This window comes from Pelodiscus sinensis, chromosome 4 (assembly GCF_052426305.1).
Source record: "Pelodiscus sinensis isolate ZL-2025 chromosome 4, ASM5242630v1, whole genome shotgun sequence".
Taxonomy (NCBI): domain Eukaryota; kingdom Metazoa; phylum Chordata; order Testudines; family Trionychidae; genus Pelodiscus; species Pelodiscus sinensis.
Window position 1 is genome coordinate 108738298 of NC_143055.1, and position 15321 is coordinate 108753618.

The 15321-nt window shown below is 39.7% G+C and overlaps 1 protein-coding gene across 2 annotated transcripts in view; it reads left to right on the forward strand.

The window, feature by feature from the left end:
• The first annotated feature begins 2033 nt into the window (after positions 1-2033).
• Positions 2034-15321, forward strand: part of DKK2 (dickkopf Wnt signaling pathway inhibitor 2) — a 75922-nt gene continuing 62634 nt past the window's right edge. Inside the window, exons 1-2 of one of the 2 annotated variants that reach the window (XM_025182724.3) lie at positions 2034-2099; positions 10144-10349. In XM_025182724.3, the coding sequence (XP_025038509.1) occupies positions 2051-2099; positions 10144-10349 (255 nt within the window). In that variant the 5' untranslated portion in view covers positions 2034-2050. Of the gene's footprint in view, positions 2100-9285; positions 9395-10143; positions 10350-15321 lie in introns of those variants that run through there. The other variant, XM_075929703.2, reaches the window with a different exon arrangement.

Consider the following 15321-nt stretch of genomic DNA (forward strand, 5'->3'; position numbering starts at 1 on the left):
CTAATCTGACCTCTATATGGCTACTTTCCATCACTGGTTTAATGTTAAACAAAAAAGGTGGCCCTTTAATAGTGAAAAATATACATTATGCACCAAATTCATTTCTGATGTAACTCCTTTGAATTCAGTGGGGTTTTACTAGGAGTGAATTTGTCCTATTCAGTTTGTAAGAATATTGCCTGATGATCTTTAAATTTAATTATCATAGTATAATTTTCTTTGTTACATAGTACAATAACTTTTAGGGAATATAAATCTTTTTCTCTGTTACTGGATATTTCACTAAATAGAAATGACTAAGTCTTCTAAGACCCTTTTATCTGTTGCTTTTTTTCTGGTACGTAATGATTGCTGCTGGAGTAAGACCTTTCAAGTCTCGGGCTATGTCTAGACTGCAGGCTTCTTTCGGAAGAAGCTTTTCTGGAAGAGATCTTCTAGAAAACTTCTTTTGAAAGAGAGCATCCACACACCAAAAGCGCAATGAAAAAGCGATATGCTTTTTTGAAAGATAGCATACACATTCATTGGATGCTATCTTGCATTAAAGTATGATTAGTATGGATGGAGTGGCCACCAGGGCACCTGTGTTATTTCCTGGAGGCCTCTTCTTTCAAAAGAACTTCCTCTTCTGCATCCACATGCACCTTTTTCTGAAAAAGCTTTTTCAGAAAAAGGCTTCTTCCTCGTAGAAATAGGCTTACTACTGTCAGAAAACCCCCTCCATTCTTTAGACTTGCTGTCGAAAGAACACAATAGCAGTGTGGATGTAAATATAGTTTTCTGGAAAAATGTCTGTTTTTCTGGAAAAATGCTGTAATGTAGACATACCCGCAGAGAGGTAGCTGTGTCTGCATCTGATGAAGTGTTTTTTTCCCCCAATAGCTTATGCCAAATAAATCTATTAGTCTAGAAGGTGCCATAGGATTACTCATTTTCTTTAAAAAAAACAAAACAAAAAAAAACCTTTCAGTTTTGCGTCCCCGTGAATGGAAAGGAATTAGCCAGTTTTGTACCCTGTTTCTTGCGTATTTCTGTCTAAAATTTTTGCGCCAGGGACACTGATTCCCAATCCTGAATGGTTAATAACTATTGACAAATGAGCTATGTAAATCCTGAATTGTGATAGGCCAAGCCAGTTAGTTAATACTACCTCAATGTTCTGTACTGGTCATCATCAGAAAAAAATCTCTTAATATGGATTTTAACCCATTTGATAAATTACTGCATCCTTTGCCTCTCTATGTGGAATGAGAGGTTAGAAATTAGACAAAACTATGAGAGAACATGACATCTCCTGTTCCCTTTTTAGGAGCTATATTCTGTGGTTAAGGCACTCTTGTGGCAGAATGGAACTAGGCTCTCCTGCAACCCATCTCAGTGTTCTAACCATCAGGCTAAAGTTATAAAGTAGGAGCCACCCACATCTCCTACTCTTGCTGCCTTTTGAATAGGCCCTGATCTGGTAGGCCATGTGGTCCCCGGCTTGCCTGGATCTGGCCCCCGAAGATCAGGTGCTCCCCAATGCTGAGGGGGTGGAGCCGTGCTGGTGCTCCAGCCCTCCTTCAGCTTCTCACTTGTGTGCAGCACCGACTGATTTTTCTGTAGGCCAGCAGCCCCAACCTAAAAAAGGTTCCCCTCCCCTGTGGTAGGCAGACTCTGAGCCCACATACTGGAACAGGCTCCACAGGCAGGATAGATAGGTGTTACTGAACCCTCTGAAGGGCAGTGCTATAATAGGTCTCTAGACACCTGTTATGTACAAGCAGAAATTTAAGGGACTGTAACAGCAGCACTTTAGGTGCCTATAGGATTAGGTGACAACTAAGCAGGACTTTTGTGAATTGCAGTGGTGCCTAAATCTGGGATCGCTTCTGTGGATCTGAGTCCCAGTTCTTTAAGCACTGAGGGCCTGATCCAAAGCCTACTGATGATGGAGGAAGTCTTTCCATTGACTTCAGTGGACTTTGGATCAGACTCTTCATGCTACTCTGCCTTGAGAATTTCTACTGGCCTTAATATAGAAAGTGAAAGTATGAAGCTGTGTTCAAGGATGAAATGGCTCCTAGGCAGCAAAGATTCTGTCAGCTGGGCATTCAAAAGTAAGTTTATTTTCCATCTTTTCAAGTATTCCCTCTCTTAACGCTCTTCAGTGAGACCAAACAAAAATGAAAAATGTTTAATGACCCTGGCTGTGTTTTTTTCAGTAAGACATAAAACTGCCGAGTAGGGCCTCATGAAGTGAAACACTGGCTATATCTGGTCTGTGAGAGCTGTTGCAAGGGATGGTGGAAATTCAATGCATCTGAAGAGTCTAAAAAACAATAACACAAACAATGCATCTTTATTTTATATAATGTATTTCATAAAATATGTATTCTAAAGAATGAAAAGCATATTCAATTTGAAGATCAGGTAATTTTGTTTAAGTGGAATAAAAACATTAGGACCAGAAACTAGTATAAATCAGGAATAGTTTGACTGAATTCAATTAAGTTATGGTGTAACTAGTGTAAAATGTGAGATTAAAATCTGGCCTTTAATATTATTCACATATAGGTTGTCACCTTAGACAAGTGAAGGCTCATTGAGACCCTTTCACTCAAAAAGTTTGAAAAAGAATATTTCTCCTTTTTGAACTCTTTCTCTCTCAAAAAAGACTACATCAGCTGTCAAATCATGGACCAAATTTTAATACCCGTAACTAAGCAAAAAGTGTGGCTTTTCCTTTTTTGCCATTGAGTAAAATGAGTTCCATGATTTTTTAAAAAAAATTTTCCTTCCTTCTTTCCAATTTTCCTTCTGCCAGTTTTTAACTTTTTCAAAACATCCTGACCTCTTCATTTTTCCTTTTGTCACTGAAACTTTAAGAGGAAATACATGAAAACGTTGGCCATAATGAATACATTCTGTGGTACGAAGGGTGAACAGGGGTAAAAATGTCAAATTATGAAAAATTAACGTTTAAAAATGCATTATGTTTTGACCAAAAATGTGGAAAAAAATCATAAAACTGGAAGCTTTTCCCAAAAAAGCTCATTTTGTGTTTTGGGTAGAAAATGTTTTGAATGAAAAAGCATGACCAGCTGTAATTAAAGCAAACACCATGGTATATTTCTAGAACAAGTCTAAAAAATATTTCTACGAGTAATAGTATGTTTAAAAACATTCATGTAACAACCAAAATGGTTTCCCAGTACCCAGAAAACAAGTCCAGAAATAAACTTGAGGGATAAATACATCAAGGAGATATCCACTTACATTTTTAGAAATGAGAGCTTTATTTAATCATATTTTAACTATAGAAGCTGTCCTCTTCCTGAAAGATACAAGGAGGAAATGGAAGCTTATTTTCCTCCATTAATCAATTTTTAGGTTCGCTGGCTGAATCAAAAGACCAAAATGTGTTTTTTTTTTTTTTGGTTCAGCCCAAAGCAAAGTGATTTTGTTTTCTTGGTGAAACAAGAACATTAATTGGGGGAATGAGTGAGAAGAGTTCTATAGCCTCCAAATTTTCTGTGAAAATAGAAACTGTGTGTGTGTGAGGGAGGAGAATATATTTTAATAAACCCAATTAACTGTCAAATAACTTTGGAAGATTTTTGACTAACCCTATTGTTATCCCTTAGCCTAGTTTGTATCTTACTGTGATTCACTATTTGTGTTTTCAGCTATTTTTATGACAAGAACAGTATTCTTAATATTTATTGGCGGAGCTGGTAGCGCCATCTATACTTAATGTTCCTCCAACACTTCCAATTATAAACCCTATTTCAGTTGCTTATAATTTTTCCAGACTCTTTTCCCATTTGGACAGAAATTTTCCATGGCAGGTGTTTGCCTCATGCTGATTTAATTTGTGTGTATGTATGTGCCGAGGGGGCGGGGGCAGGAATGTAAGCTAAATCAGTTCACCTATTTTTAAAAATTCATTGTTTTCTCCATGTGTTTTTTAAAAAGAATTGTTTCATTGTTTCATTTAGTACCTTCCTTTTGCTGTCCCTGTGAAAATTTCCTCAAATTTGGCCAAGTTATGAGCTGTTGAAAAATCTGTTTACACATTCTCAGTAGAGACTGTCATAGAGTCTGTCTTCTAAATTATCTGAAGATTTCATTCACACTGAGCGCACCCCGTCCTTTCATAGCTCTTGGTGCTGACTAGATTATTCATGCACTATTCCGAGAGAGTGAGTGAGAATGCTCTGTCCTGTGCATGTGGGGACTGAACAAATCTTTCCTTGCAATTGCTCCTCTGATCTCTAGGCTCTGGAATTGAGCAGGGAGATTGCAGTCCCCCCATCTCACCGTGTAACCATGTGAATGCAGCCATAGTGAATTCAGTGGGGGAAGGAATGAGATGGGGAAAAGGGGCAATGTGGGATGTGGGCGAAGCAGAGAATGAGGGAGACAGCAGGTAAGGAGCAACAGTAGTAAAGGCACAAGAGATTGTGTGGGGTGGACAAAGGCAGAAGAACTGGAGACAGAAAATAGGTGCAGATGGAGAGTGAAGCAAACAGCTGATGGGGTTGGATAGGAGCAGACAGGAGAGAGAAAGGGCCAGGGCAGAGAACGGAACAGGAGCTCTGGGAAGAGATGTGGGTGGAATGGGAGCAAAAGACACATTTTAAGCAATTGTACAGCCCCTTGGCCTACATGCACTTAGAGTGAAACTTAAAACTTGCATCTTCAGTCCTAATATTGAAAATCACCTGTCAAGGTGAAACAATAGAAACCTTTCCAAATTCTGTGAGATGCTGCAAGACAATCTTCACTCCAAGGAATCCCATGTAAGAAACATATCATACAATAATTGGTCCTAGCTTCTTGGACTGCTGGATTCTCAGTTGATTTTTCCCCCCATCGTCTATACAATGCTTTTTCTGGGTCATATTTATTTCCGATTCCTTCCTCCGCTGAATTCAGGAGAATGGTAATAGGATGTACTTGACTAACTATTGTACCAGCTTCGGAACCTCACATTTTTCTCTTTTCTTTGAGTTTATACTAGAAACATAGAAGCTAATGGGAATCTTGTCAGTTCATTCATGTTCAGATTACATACTTGATATGTGTTTTTATTTAAAGACAAATAATCAGATTTAGAGTGCAATCCAGCTACCTGCTCAGTGCTTCTTCTGTGATGTTCAGCACCATTAATTGCCACTGGTTTCAGTGAGAGCTGTGGATACTTGGATCAGGTCATTACACTAGTTTTTATATTCATGGATTCTCTCTGTATCTCTTTCACTACCATTCTTTTATAATCCAGAAGGAACAAGTTTGGGATATTGCCTATCCTTACTTCATTTTCTGTTGATCCTACAGAAAGTATTTTTAAATACAGTAGACAGTGTTAATATGGAGGTTTGATCTTGCAACGTTTGCTCAGACAAAAATCTGATTGAAGTCATTGGGCATATCCTCAGTTAGGAAACAGAACCACATCCACAGTCACAATTAATTAACTCACTTAAAGCCTCATTCTATTCTCCCTTAAATTTAATAGGAAAATTCACATGCATTTCAATGGGAGAAGGTTCTGTCTCTTAGGGTATGTCTATACTACCACCCTAGTTCGAACTAGGGTGGTAATGTAGTCAACCAGAGTTGCAAATGAAGCCCGGGATTTGAATTTCCCGGGCTTCATTTGCATCTTGCCGGCGCCGCCATTTTTAAATGTCCGCTAGTTCAGACTCCGTGCCGCACGGCTACACGCAGCACGAACTAGGTAGTGAAATGAGGAATAACGGTAGTTCGGAATAGGAAGCCTAGTCCGAACTACCTAGTTCGTGCCGCGTGTAGCCGCGCGGCACAGAGTCCGAACTAGCAGACATTTAAAAATGGCGGTGCCCGGCAATATGCAAATGAAGCCCGGGAAATTCAAATCCCGGGCTTCATTTGCAACTCCGGTTGACTACATTACCACCCTAGTTCGAACGAGGGTGGTAGTGTAGACATACCCTTACTAAATGCTCAGTGTGTTTTCTAGCTATACAAAGCATAGAGGAGACACTGTTTCTGCCTCAAAGTGCTTACAAAAATCATTAAACTATTGATGAAGGATCACATTTTCAATCCATATGGCTGTCTAATATAATCACCTATAATTTTCTGATCAATAATCCAGAAATCTGGTAGAAGTTATGCTATCAATTTAAGTACAAGGCAGGGGAAGGTTTGTTTACCTAAGAAGAGTTATAAACTGATTTTGCACACTGTCAGGGAGTGATAACTGAGATAGGAAGCAGATCTTGTGAAACTTTATCTTTCTGCTCCTTTCTCATAATTCAGGGAGTGCTAAGGGAAGGCTGCTTTGTGAAATCCACTGCTGGAAAGAGGTGTAATTTGGATGGTAGTTGTTCTCTGCAGTACATTAGCTTCTGACCAAACCTGAGAGCACTTCTGACTGCAGGAAAGAAATTCAGGGTATCTCTTTCTGCCGTGATGAACCAGTGAGCTACTGTGTCAGCCTGTTCCTCTCAGGTTGATTTATGTTTGAGTGGATTAGAGCGCCCCCAGGGGTGTCAGAGCTGATAGGGTGTTTCTTTCTACCTGGCTATGATGGTAGGAATTGTTCTGTGTGCAGTCTGTTCAGATCTCACCTCACTAGCTTTCTGTGAATTTAGCATCTTTCAAAGGCTTTAAAATTTTTATTACAGAGAAGTTTCTTTTCAACACATGAAATAATTGCTGCATAGTTCCCAATCAGACTAGTAGTGTTATAAGAGAAAGGCTTGCCCATATGTGAAATGAATGAGCCCCTTGAGAAGTACCCTTTTGCTTTTGCCCTGATAGATGATTGCCCTGGCTTTCTCTTTTAGGTTTCTGATGAACCAGATCACATGAGGAAAAAGTGTGCGAACAAAAAGGGGGGAAAATATTCTCATCGCTTTCCTCGGGAAATTATAAAGCACTTACCTCCTTCTCCACTTGGAACTTTCCTGTAGAAATGCCTTCCATGATTATACACAGCTGCAAATTCAAAAATCACCACAAAGCAAGGACCCCTCTTATTCTGGAATCAGACTCTAAATTAAGCAGCGCAATTTATTTTAAGCCCCTATGTATTTAATATCCAGGCTCTATCCGGGATGTAATCTGCGTTTCTCAGAAATTAAAATAATTTAAAATCCATGCATACTAAAAATGAGTATGGAAGCTGACTACCTCTTTGGATAAGAGAAAAGAGATTAAAAAAATTCCTCCATGTAAAACTCAGTAAAAAAAAAAAAAAATCAAAGGCTTGAGTTGAAGTTTTTATAGGTTCACTTCCCCATTACCCGAAGCTCCTTCCAGATTACCACAAAGCCTAAAATTGGGACATGCTGGCAGGAGCAACCCTCTGTGTTCTTTTAAGACTTTATAAGGAATTGTTTCACATGAAGTCATTGCTGGAGACACCGCTCCTTATCTTCTTTAAAAGGATCTAGCCCTGGCTTCACAGGCAGGCAACAGAGCTCAGAGAATTGCAAGAATAAAGGATACTGGTTCAGGGGCTTTCCTCTCTTTACCCTCCCTCCTCTTTGCATGCCTTAGTGATTTCCTCTCACACACTGCTGATTTAACAGGGAGAAGGGAAATGAAGTTTCATTTATTCCTCCCCCCAACCATGTAAAGGGCTATAATAAGTGGAAATGATTGATTCTATTTCAGATGAGGAGCCCCGTGGAAGGAAAAGAACCCATGAACTCCTCACCTCCCAAAAAGTTACTGCTTATACTTAAATTTGTAAATAACCTATGTTCTCTCCCCTCCTGCTACTTACTACACCAACATGCACTGGCTAAGGAATCAAGGGTTTGCAGCAGTAAAGATATGACTCAGGGTGAGTCTTTTGCAGTGAGTCCTTTGCAGTTAATAGGAAAAAGGTAAAAACCAGATCTATACAGGTCCTGTTGATTTTTGCACTCAAGTCCCCAGTTCACTCTCTGACACCTAGATCTGGTTGCTTGCAGTGCTGTGATGCTCAGATGTGCCATACTTTCACATTTTTAGCAGACTAGCAGCTGTTGGATGTGTTCTTAGATGGTTGAATTTGGGGAACTGGGGTGCCAAAATTGCCAGGATCCGCATCTCACATCCAAAAGCTTGTGGCATTGCAGTGCCAAAAATGTGCCATATTCAGGATTTTTTGGTGCACTGATAATAGTTGAAGGTGTTCTTTATTCGGACAAAGGAATTTAGAGACATGGGCACAAAAATTGGCAGGACAAAGATTTATATCTGTGATCTGTGGATTTTTTTAAAACTACAATACCAAGATGTATCATATTACTGAATTTTTCTTCACACTACTAATGATTGGTCATTTTTTTAATTAGTGGAATTTTGGGGACCTTGGTACACATATTGGCAGGATATACAACAATGTATCATTTTCAGGCAGAATGCAACTTTTATTCCCATTCCAGATAATTAAGACTACAATTTTAGAACAGGTTTTTAAAGTAAATTTCACAGCAGGAGTATGGGGGGGGGGGGTCACAAAAATTTCACCCAGTGACACTTTCAGAGCCCTTAAGGGAGTCTTTCCCACCAGCTTGAACCCTCATGGAGCCCTGTCCCTCTTCTCCACTGCCTCGTATTCTCCTTGCTGGTAAGACTAGGACCTCAAGTGACTGGTCCATCCTGTACCTTAGATCTGTCCAGTCCCTGGTGCCAAAAAGAGCAACTGCTGTCATTTCAGCAGTCAGCAATTGAGTTCAACTGCACAGTGCTGAGCAGGAGCTGGCCGAAATGTTGCACACCGCATAACATAGAGAGCAGGACCTTGGGGCTGGCTGGCTGGGCCACGCTGCAGTTCATTTCCTCCCAGCAGGTTTTCAAAAGTGTGTTTGTGTGTGGCGGGGTTTGGAGGGCAGAATGATCCTTTGTTCCCCCACTCTGTCTCCGGTGCCTATGCAGCTGGGCCCAGACCCTGACGAGGGAGCCACTGAAGCAGCATGAATTCATCATGGACTTCACTAAAATTCCTGATTTCTCTGAATGCCATCCCTTGGTGCCAAAATTTTAGCCATCCCAATAGTCCAGAAAAAGGGATATGTGTCCTTGACTGTGCTGATCCCCTGAAACACAGTGTATGTACATGTGTCCAGGAGGTGTGCTGGTCACTCCAGGAGAAACAGAGAGACACAGCCTCCCATGTTCCTAAAATCAGGGGCTACAACTTCTGTCTCCTTGCCAAAATGGGAAGAAAGTTCTACTGTTGGAAAGATGGGTGCAAGGGGCAAAGGCTGGAGAAGAGTCAGTTTCATTCTTTGTCACTCTGAACTGGGGGCGGAGGAAAGAGAAATCCATTGTGGAAAGCTATAAAAAGTAAAGGGGGCTGTGGGAGACTAGAGTAAAGTGAGAGACTGTCAGAGAACTCTGTGTGTAGAGATCTGTGCTAAGGAACTCAGTGAGTTTGTCTAGATGTCTGTTTGTTTCTGCCTGTGTGAGTGATCTTGACTCCAGGTCTCCAGTCCCAAGGACTCACCCTGTCTGCTTGTCTGCCAGATGCCTGGAGCCCTGAATCCCAGCACCAGCTAGTCTATAGGAAGTGGAGGAGAACGTGTCCTTTCACAAACACTGGCTACAGAGGCTGAGGCAAAAGAAAGAAAAAGAAGAAGGGAGGGGAATAAAAAGGAGGGAGAGAGAAACAAAACTAATCCCAGCCCTTGACGGTGCTGCTTGGATTGGATCTGGTTTGAGTTTTCTCCCTGCTGACTTGTGTAGCAAGAGAGGAGGAGTGGGGGGAAATAAGTAACTGACTCTTCGTCTGAAGCTTGAGCAAACCTGCGGGGTGACTCCACTGGTGGGAAGCTTTCCTGGGTGCAATTGCCTCATAGTTTATTGCTCCCAGTCACTAAAACAATTCCTGAACTTCTCAAGAATCTGGAGGAAAAAGCTGTCACTTAACTTGATCTGACTGTTGCTCATTTCCTATAGACTGTACTTTTTTTTAGGCAATTCTTTTTCCTGTCTCTCCCAGGACGGCCGTTTCCTGAGCGTGTGGCATTGAAATCAATTGAGTTGTTTTGTTAACAAACCTTGGGAGTTTTTTTTTCTTTTTAGCCCTCTGCTGTTTTTTAAATCCCTCTTTTGGTGGGGAGGGGGAGATGATGATGCTGATATGGAATAAGTACTCCTGCTGTCTCCTCTTACTAGCCGTGATCCTGATGGTGGAGAGCTCCCAGCTAGACAGCTCCAGCTCCAAGGTGAACTCAATCAAATCCACCCTGATGGGGGAGGCTCCAACACAGGCAACCAACAGATCTGCAGGCATCCACCAGGGACTGGCACTCGCGAGTAAGAAGGGCAAGCTTCTCAGGCAGATGGGAAAACCTCCAAAACATCATCATCGGCAAGGAGAGGTAGGAAGCGATTTGTATGCACACTTCTCTCACTAATGTGTAAATGATGTTTTTATGTGATCTCTCTATCTGCCTCTCCCTACTTCACGTTGGTCTAACATTTAACATTAATCTATTAAAGTCAGATTTTTAGTCCCTTTCTTCTTGATAGAGCTTTTCTTCCAAAATGAAGTGAATTCACTTTTCCAAGACTGTCAAAGACAGCATACTGTTTTAGAGGAGTAAATGTAAGAGGGATACATTATAAAATTTTAAACCTTTTATTTTTCTTTAAGATATCAAAAATTAACTAACGGGTCACTAATCTTAAAAAATGAGTGGCTTGAGCATTTCTCTGCTGGAATTGCTCAAAAAGACAGCTGGAAATAAAACCATTAATCATAATGAATAAAGGATGTAGTTGCTTGTTATTAATTTAGTAAATAAGCCAAGTTTGGACAGATGATGTCAAATCAGAGCTCAACGTGAAAATGATGTTGTTAGTAATAAAATGAAACCCATCATAAAATCTCAAATAGGAGATTTGAACTGGAGAAATCATCTTGCGTGAAAATGTATTAATGAGGGTCAGAAGGCTTGCTCGTCCAATATTTTAATAAAATCCTTGGGCATAGTTATGTGCATTAGGGTGAGACTCACTCTGGGACACCCGCAATGCTTGCAGATGTTTTCTTTGGTCAGGGCCATGCTAGGCTGGGAACAGAATGACAGCCCTTAGGATGGGAAGGCAAAGTTAAGCTGAAATAAAAAGGAATTTCACTTACAGAAGTAGAATGGGAACCCAATTTGGCTGTGAACAACTGCTTCCTCTCCCTTTTCCTTTCCTGCTTTGGATACACACACATCTGACTGAAAAACATCTACATTCATGTTTCCTGAACAGTAAATTAGCATTTTAAGTCATCAGCTCTCTATTGTCTTTTGGTCTCAACATGAATGGTGCATTATAATGATTAATTATATAAAAACAATATTTTTCAAAGCAAAACTATGCAAGCTCTATCTATACACTTATACAATCAGGCACTAGTAGCACTTCCAGATACAGCTGCTTTTCATAAGCAATGGACAGTGTTGTGGCAAGGGAGCTGCCAACTTTCAGCGTTGAAAAGGAAACTTACTGAGTGCCTGAAGGGTCCCTGTCCTGTTCACTGTCCTGAACACATGTTCTTTAAAGCAAGGAAGAAGCTGCAAATTCAAGAGACTCACTGAATTCACTGAATTATTTCACGGCTTCTTAATAATTAGATGTAACTATTTTGTTATGAGTGCATGCAGAACTAGCAATGTGTGATTAGGGTCTTATTTTAAGCTCAATTACTTGATTTTTTTTAACCTTTGTAGTTTCCCTTCTCAAATACCACAATTGTTTTGTAGTTCACACGCAATTTGGTGGCCTTTCCTTACCTCTGAGCAAAAGTTTAATAGCAGGTGCTACAGTGGAGTTTCATATTACTACTTTTACATTTACTAGGATACAATGGAGTGTGACTTAATTATTATAACTTTCTATTGACAAAGGAGTACTGTACAATATTATTCATTCTCCTTGCTTTCTTTGCAGTGTTTAATCACCAAAAGTTAGATTCTGCCATGCATACTCACACAACATAATATCTTGCTCTCTCAGCAGTTCTCTTAATTTCTGTACTGCTGTTCCCAGAGTTATATACTACACAACAAGAGTATGGAAGACAGAATCTGTCTATTTGGTATTAATATGGCCAGCATTATTCAGGAGAAGATGTCTTTAGCATTAAGTATGATGTCGATAATTACTATTCATGTGGTCAGAGTGAAGTCAAAGGAAACTGCTCATGTTAAGATTTGCAGGACTACAGCCTTATTTATTAATTTGAATTATTCACTAATTTACAATGTCCCAGCCACTAGCACAAATTAGTGAAGCTCTACGGCAAAGCCCACTGAGACAACTATATATAATTATAAAAGTCCTTAGTGGGAATGAAGATGCCACTTGGCTTACAGGTCATGTTTTCTTATAATTTTTACTAGTATCAGCCAAAATCCTCTCAGTTCACTCGTGTGAATAGTGTCAACATTTCAATGGGATTACATGGCTGAGAAAGGCAAATGAGTTAGCCCAAGGGACCCTGTTTCTTTACTCTTTACTCAGGGAAAAACTCCCACTAGAATCAGTGGCTGTTTATCCTGAATGAGGAATATGGGATCGGCTCGAGTTCAGAGAGTAATGTATTTGTTATATTTTCTCTTATTAATGAAGCTTAACCCCCATTTGTGACTCATGGCTTGGTGGGGGTGAAGCTTCATTAATGAGAGAAAATATAGCCATGACAATAACTAAGATTTACAATCAATAATACCTGATTTCTTTCTATTGTTCTTGAGGTAAGATAATTAACACAACACTTCAGTAAAAAAATAAAATCTTGTGATGTAGTTCATTTTTGTTTACATTTATGGTTTCAGAGCTGGTAAGCTGCTGAATATATAAACAGTGATATTGTATATCACAAACCAATTAACACCTGACATTTTAATAATTTTCTTTAAATAGAGCTTTATTAGATTAGTACTTTTTCCTTGGTTTATTTAGACTTTTGAACATTGTAGTGGGAACGTGATATGTTTGTTAAAAGAGCAGAGCTTCCTACATTTTCTCTCGCTAATGTTTTTTTCCATAGCGAGATTGATAATGCGATAAAAATAGTAGTAATTTTTATTTTCTTGGTATTAAAGTTTTGAGATTTCTATGTTATTTAGTAATTGAAAATGGCTTTGCTAAGTAATTAGAGCATAAAGTACAAAAAAACTAATAAAATATTTTTTTTGTATTAAGACAGTTTCGAAGTATAGGCTCAATCCTTTGCTCGTATAAACTGACAGAGTTCAACTCGAGTCAACAGAACTATGCCAGCAAAGAATTTGGTCCATGCCGGAGAACAGAATCAACGCCAACAATTAGGGCTTTTTTTTCTTTAGATTAGACCAATATGTCTATGCTGTATTTCATACCTTTATTTACAACCTGTGATGATCTGAGACATCAAGGTTAAGCTCTAAAGTTTTTCAACAGATAAAGAAATGGATGTGTCAATAGTCCATGATTTCTCTGGACTATTGATATGTTTTCTCTAGTGATTGGTGCTTCGTAATGCTTTCACTTAGAAAGGGATGATGTTGCACTTCTTTCTCAGACATAGCTCCTATTGAAGCCAATGGGATTATTTGTCTGAGTAAGGCAAGCAGAATCTGGCCTCATAGATTGTTTATGGAGCAATTAAATACCAGTGGCTGAACTGGCTATGGGGCTGTAAAATAGTCGTGTAAATGTTCAGGCTTTTGGTTGGAGCTCTGGCTCTGGCACTGCATGAGTAAGAAGAGTCCCAAAGCCCTGGCTCCAGCCTAAGCCTCCACAACATTTTTTATCCTGCAAGGCCAAGCCTTGCGACCCCAAGTCAGCTGACTTGGGCCAGCCACAGTCATGCCACTAGCCTTTTATTTTAGGGTAGACACATTCATTCAGGAGGAATGTGATTTTGAATAATTCTTGTATCAAAATTGTGCCTGTACAGTGAGCATTTTTTCAGTTCTATTATTTACTTTAAAAGTAGCCCAGATATAATTTAGCGGTTTTGTAGTAGCAAACAGTGAGAGATCAGAGTAGCTAAACTGGGATTCTGGCTGTCCTTCATCCCTGTTACTCTCCTTCTCATTATATGGTTCTTTATCCACTTTCACAAAAGTGTGAAATGTACAAGCATCTACACTAGGGAAAAATGTATAGACATATAGGGCCAGGTGCTCTGCCATTTACTCTGTAGGGCCAGATTCTGTGTTGCTGAGTCACATTAATTGACCGACAAAGAAAGGTGGCAGAATCAGGCCCCAAGTTAATTGCTGCTCTGTGAAACTAAATTAACTCCCTTTTCCTGAATCAAGCAAGCAGGAATAGTGTAAGCATGTGCTATTCTAAGAGGTCCTAGTGACATGCCATCACCTCCTCACACTTTTCCTTTTAATTTTGATTTAGATGCATGAATTCTAGGAACAATTACCATAGTTAATTTTGGCAACTTGATTATGGATTTATAATATTTTTAAAAAATCACTCATTTAAAATTAATGAAAAAAGACAGATTAGCAGAACTGCCAACTGAAATTTTCCAGCCGTGTATCGTGTAGTTTACCCAGTGGCAGGGCAAGCTGTCCCCCACTGTTCTGGAAGGATCAATTTTGTGGGCAAAATTCCTATTCCTGGATGAAAGGAGAGACTTCAGAGGGACTATTCGTATGCTGTTGTCTTCACCTCACTTCACTCCTTTTTGCATATACCCTTCTGTTTCCTAAAAACTCCATCCTCTGTCTTCCAGCCACCTTGAGTACCACCTACTACTCTAGATACAGGTCCATTCTGTCTTCTGACTCCATTCCCTCTGCTGTGCTCTAGCCACCTACTACTTGCAATTACTTTCTTTATTAATGCATATGTCTAGTAGTCCCTCACTTCTGCCTAATCCTAGCCCAGTCCCTACTCCTTCCTTCTCCCTTGCTGCTGGCTGAAAGAGCAGATACTGAGTAGCTGAATTGGATCTCAGATCCTGCATAAGCTTTGCCCTGAGTTATTGAGGGAGTGGGCAATAGCTTTGCACTGAGCAAGAAAAAGAGTGAGGGGTTAAAAGATTAGAGGAAAGAGCAAGTGAAAATCTGAGTGGGTAAAAGTTGAGGGAGAAAGATTTGAAAATATGGGAGGAATGACAAAAGTGAAAAAGATAACACAGGTTGAAACCAAATAAACCTTTACGAATTCATTTTTTTAACCAAAGCTCTGGCTTAAAGCCTGAGCTGGGATCTTTGATTCTACTTATAACAAAACCGAATGACAATAAGCATTGTGAGCTGAATCAGAATGGCAGAGCTTTGCGTAGCTCTAATATTCATCAGCTCATTTCCATACTAGTGTTTCCCAACTACACATAATCACCAGCAT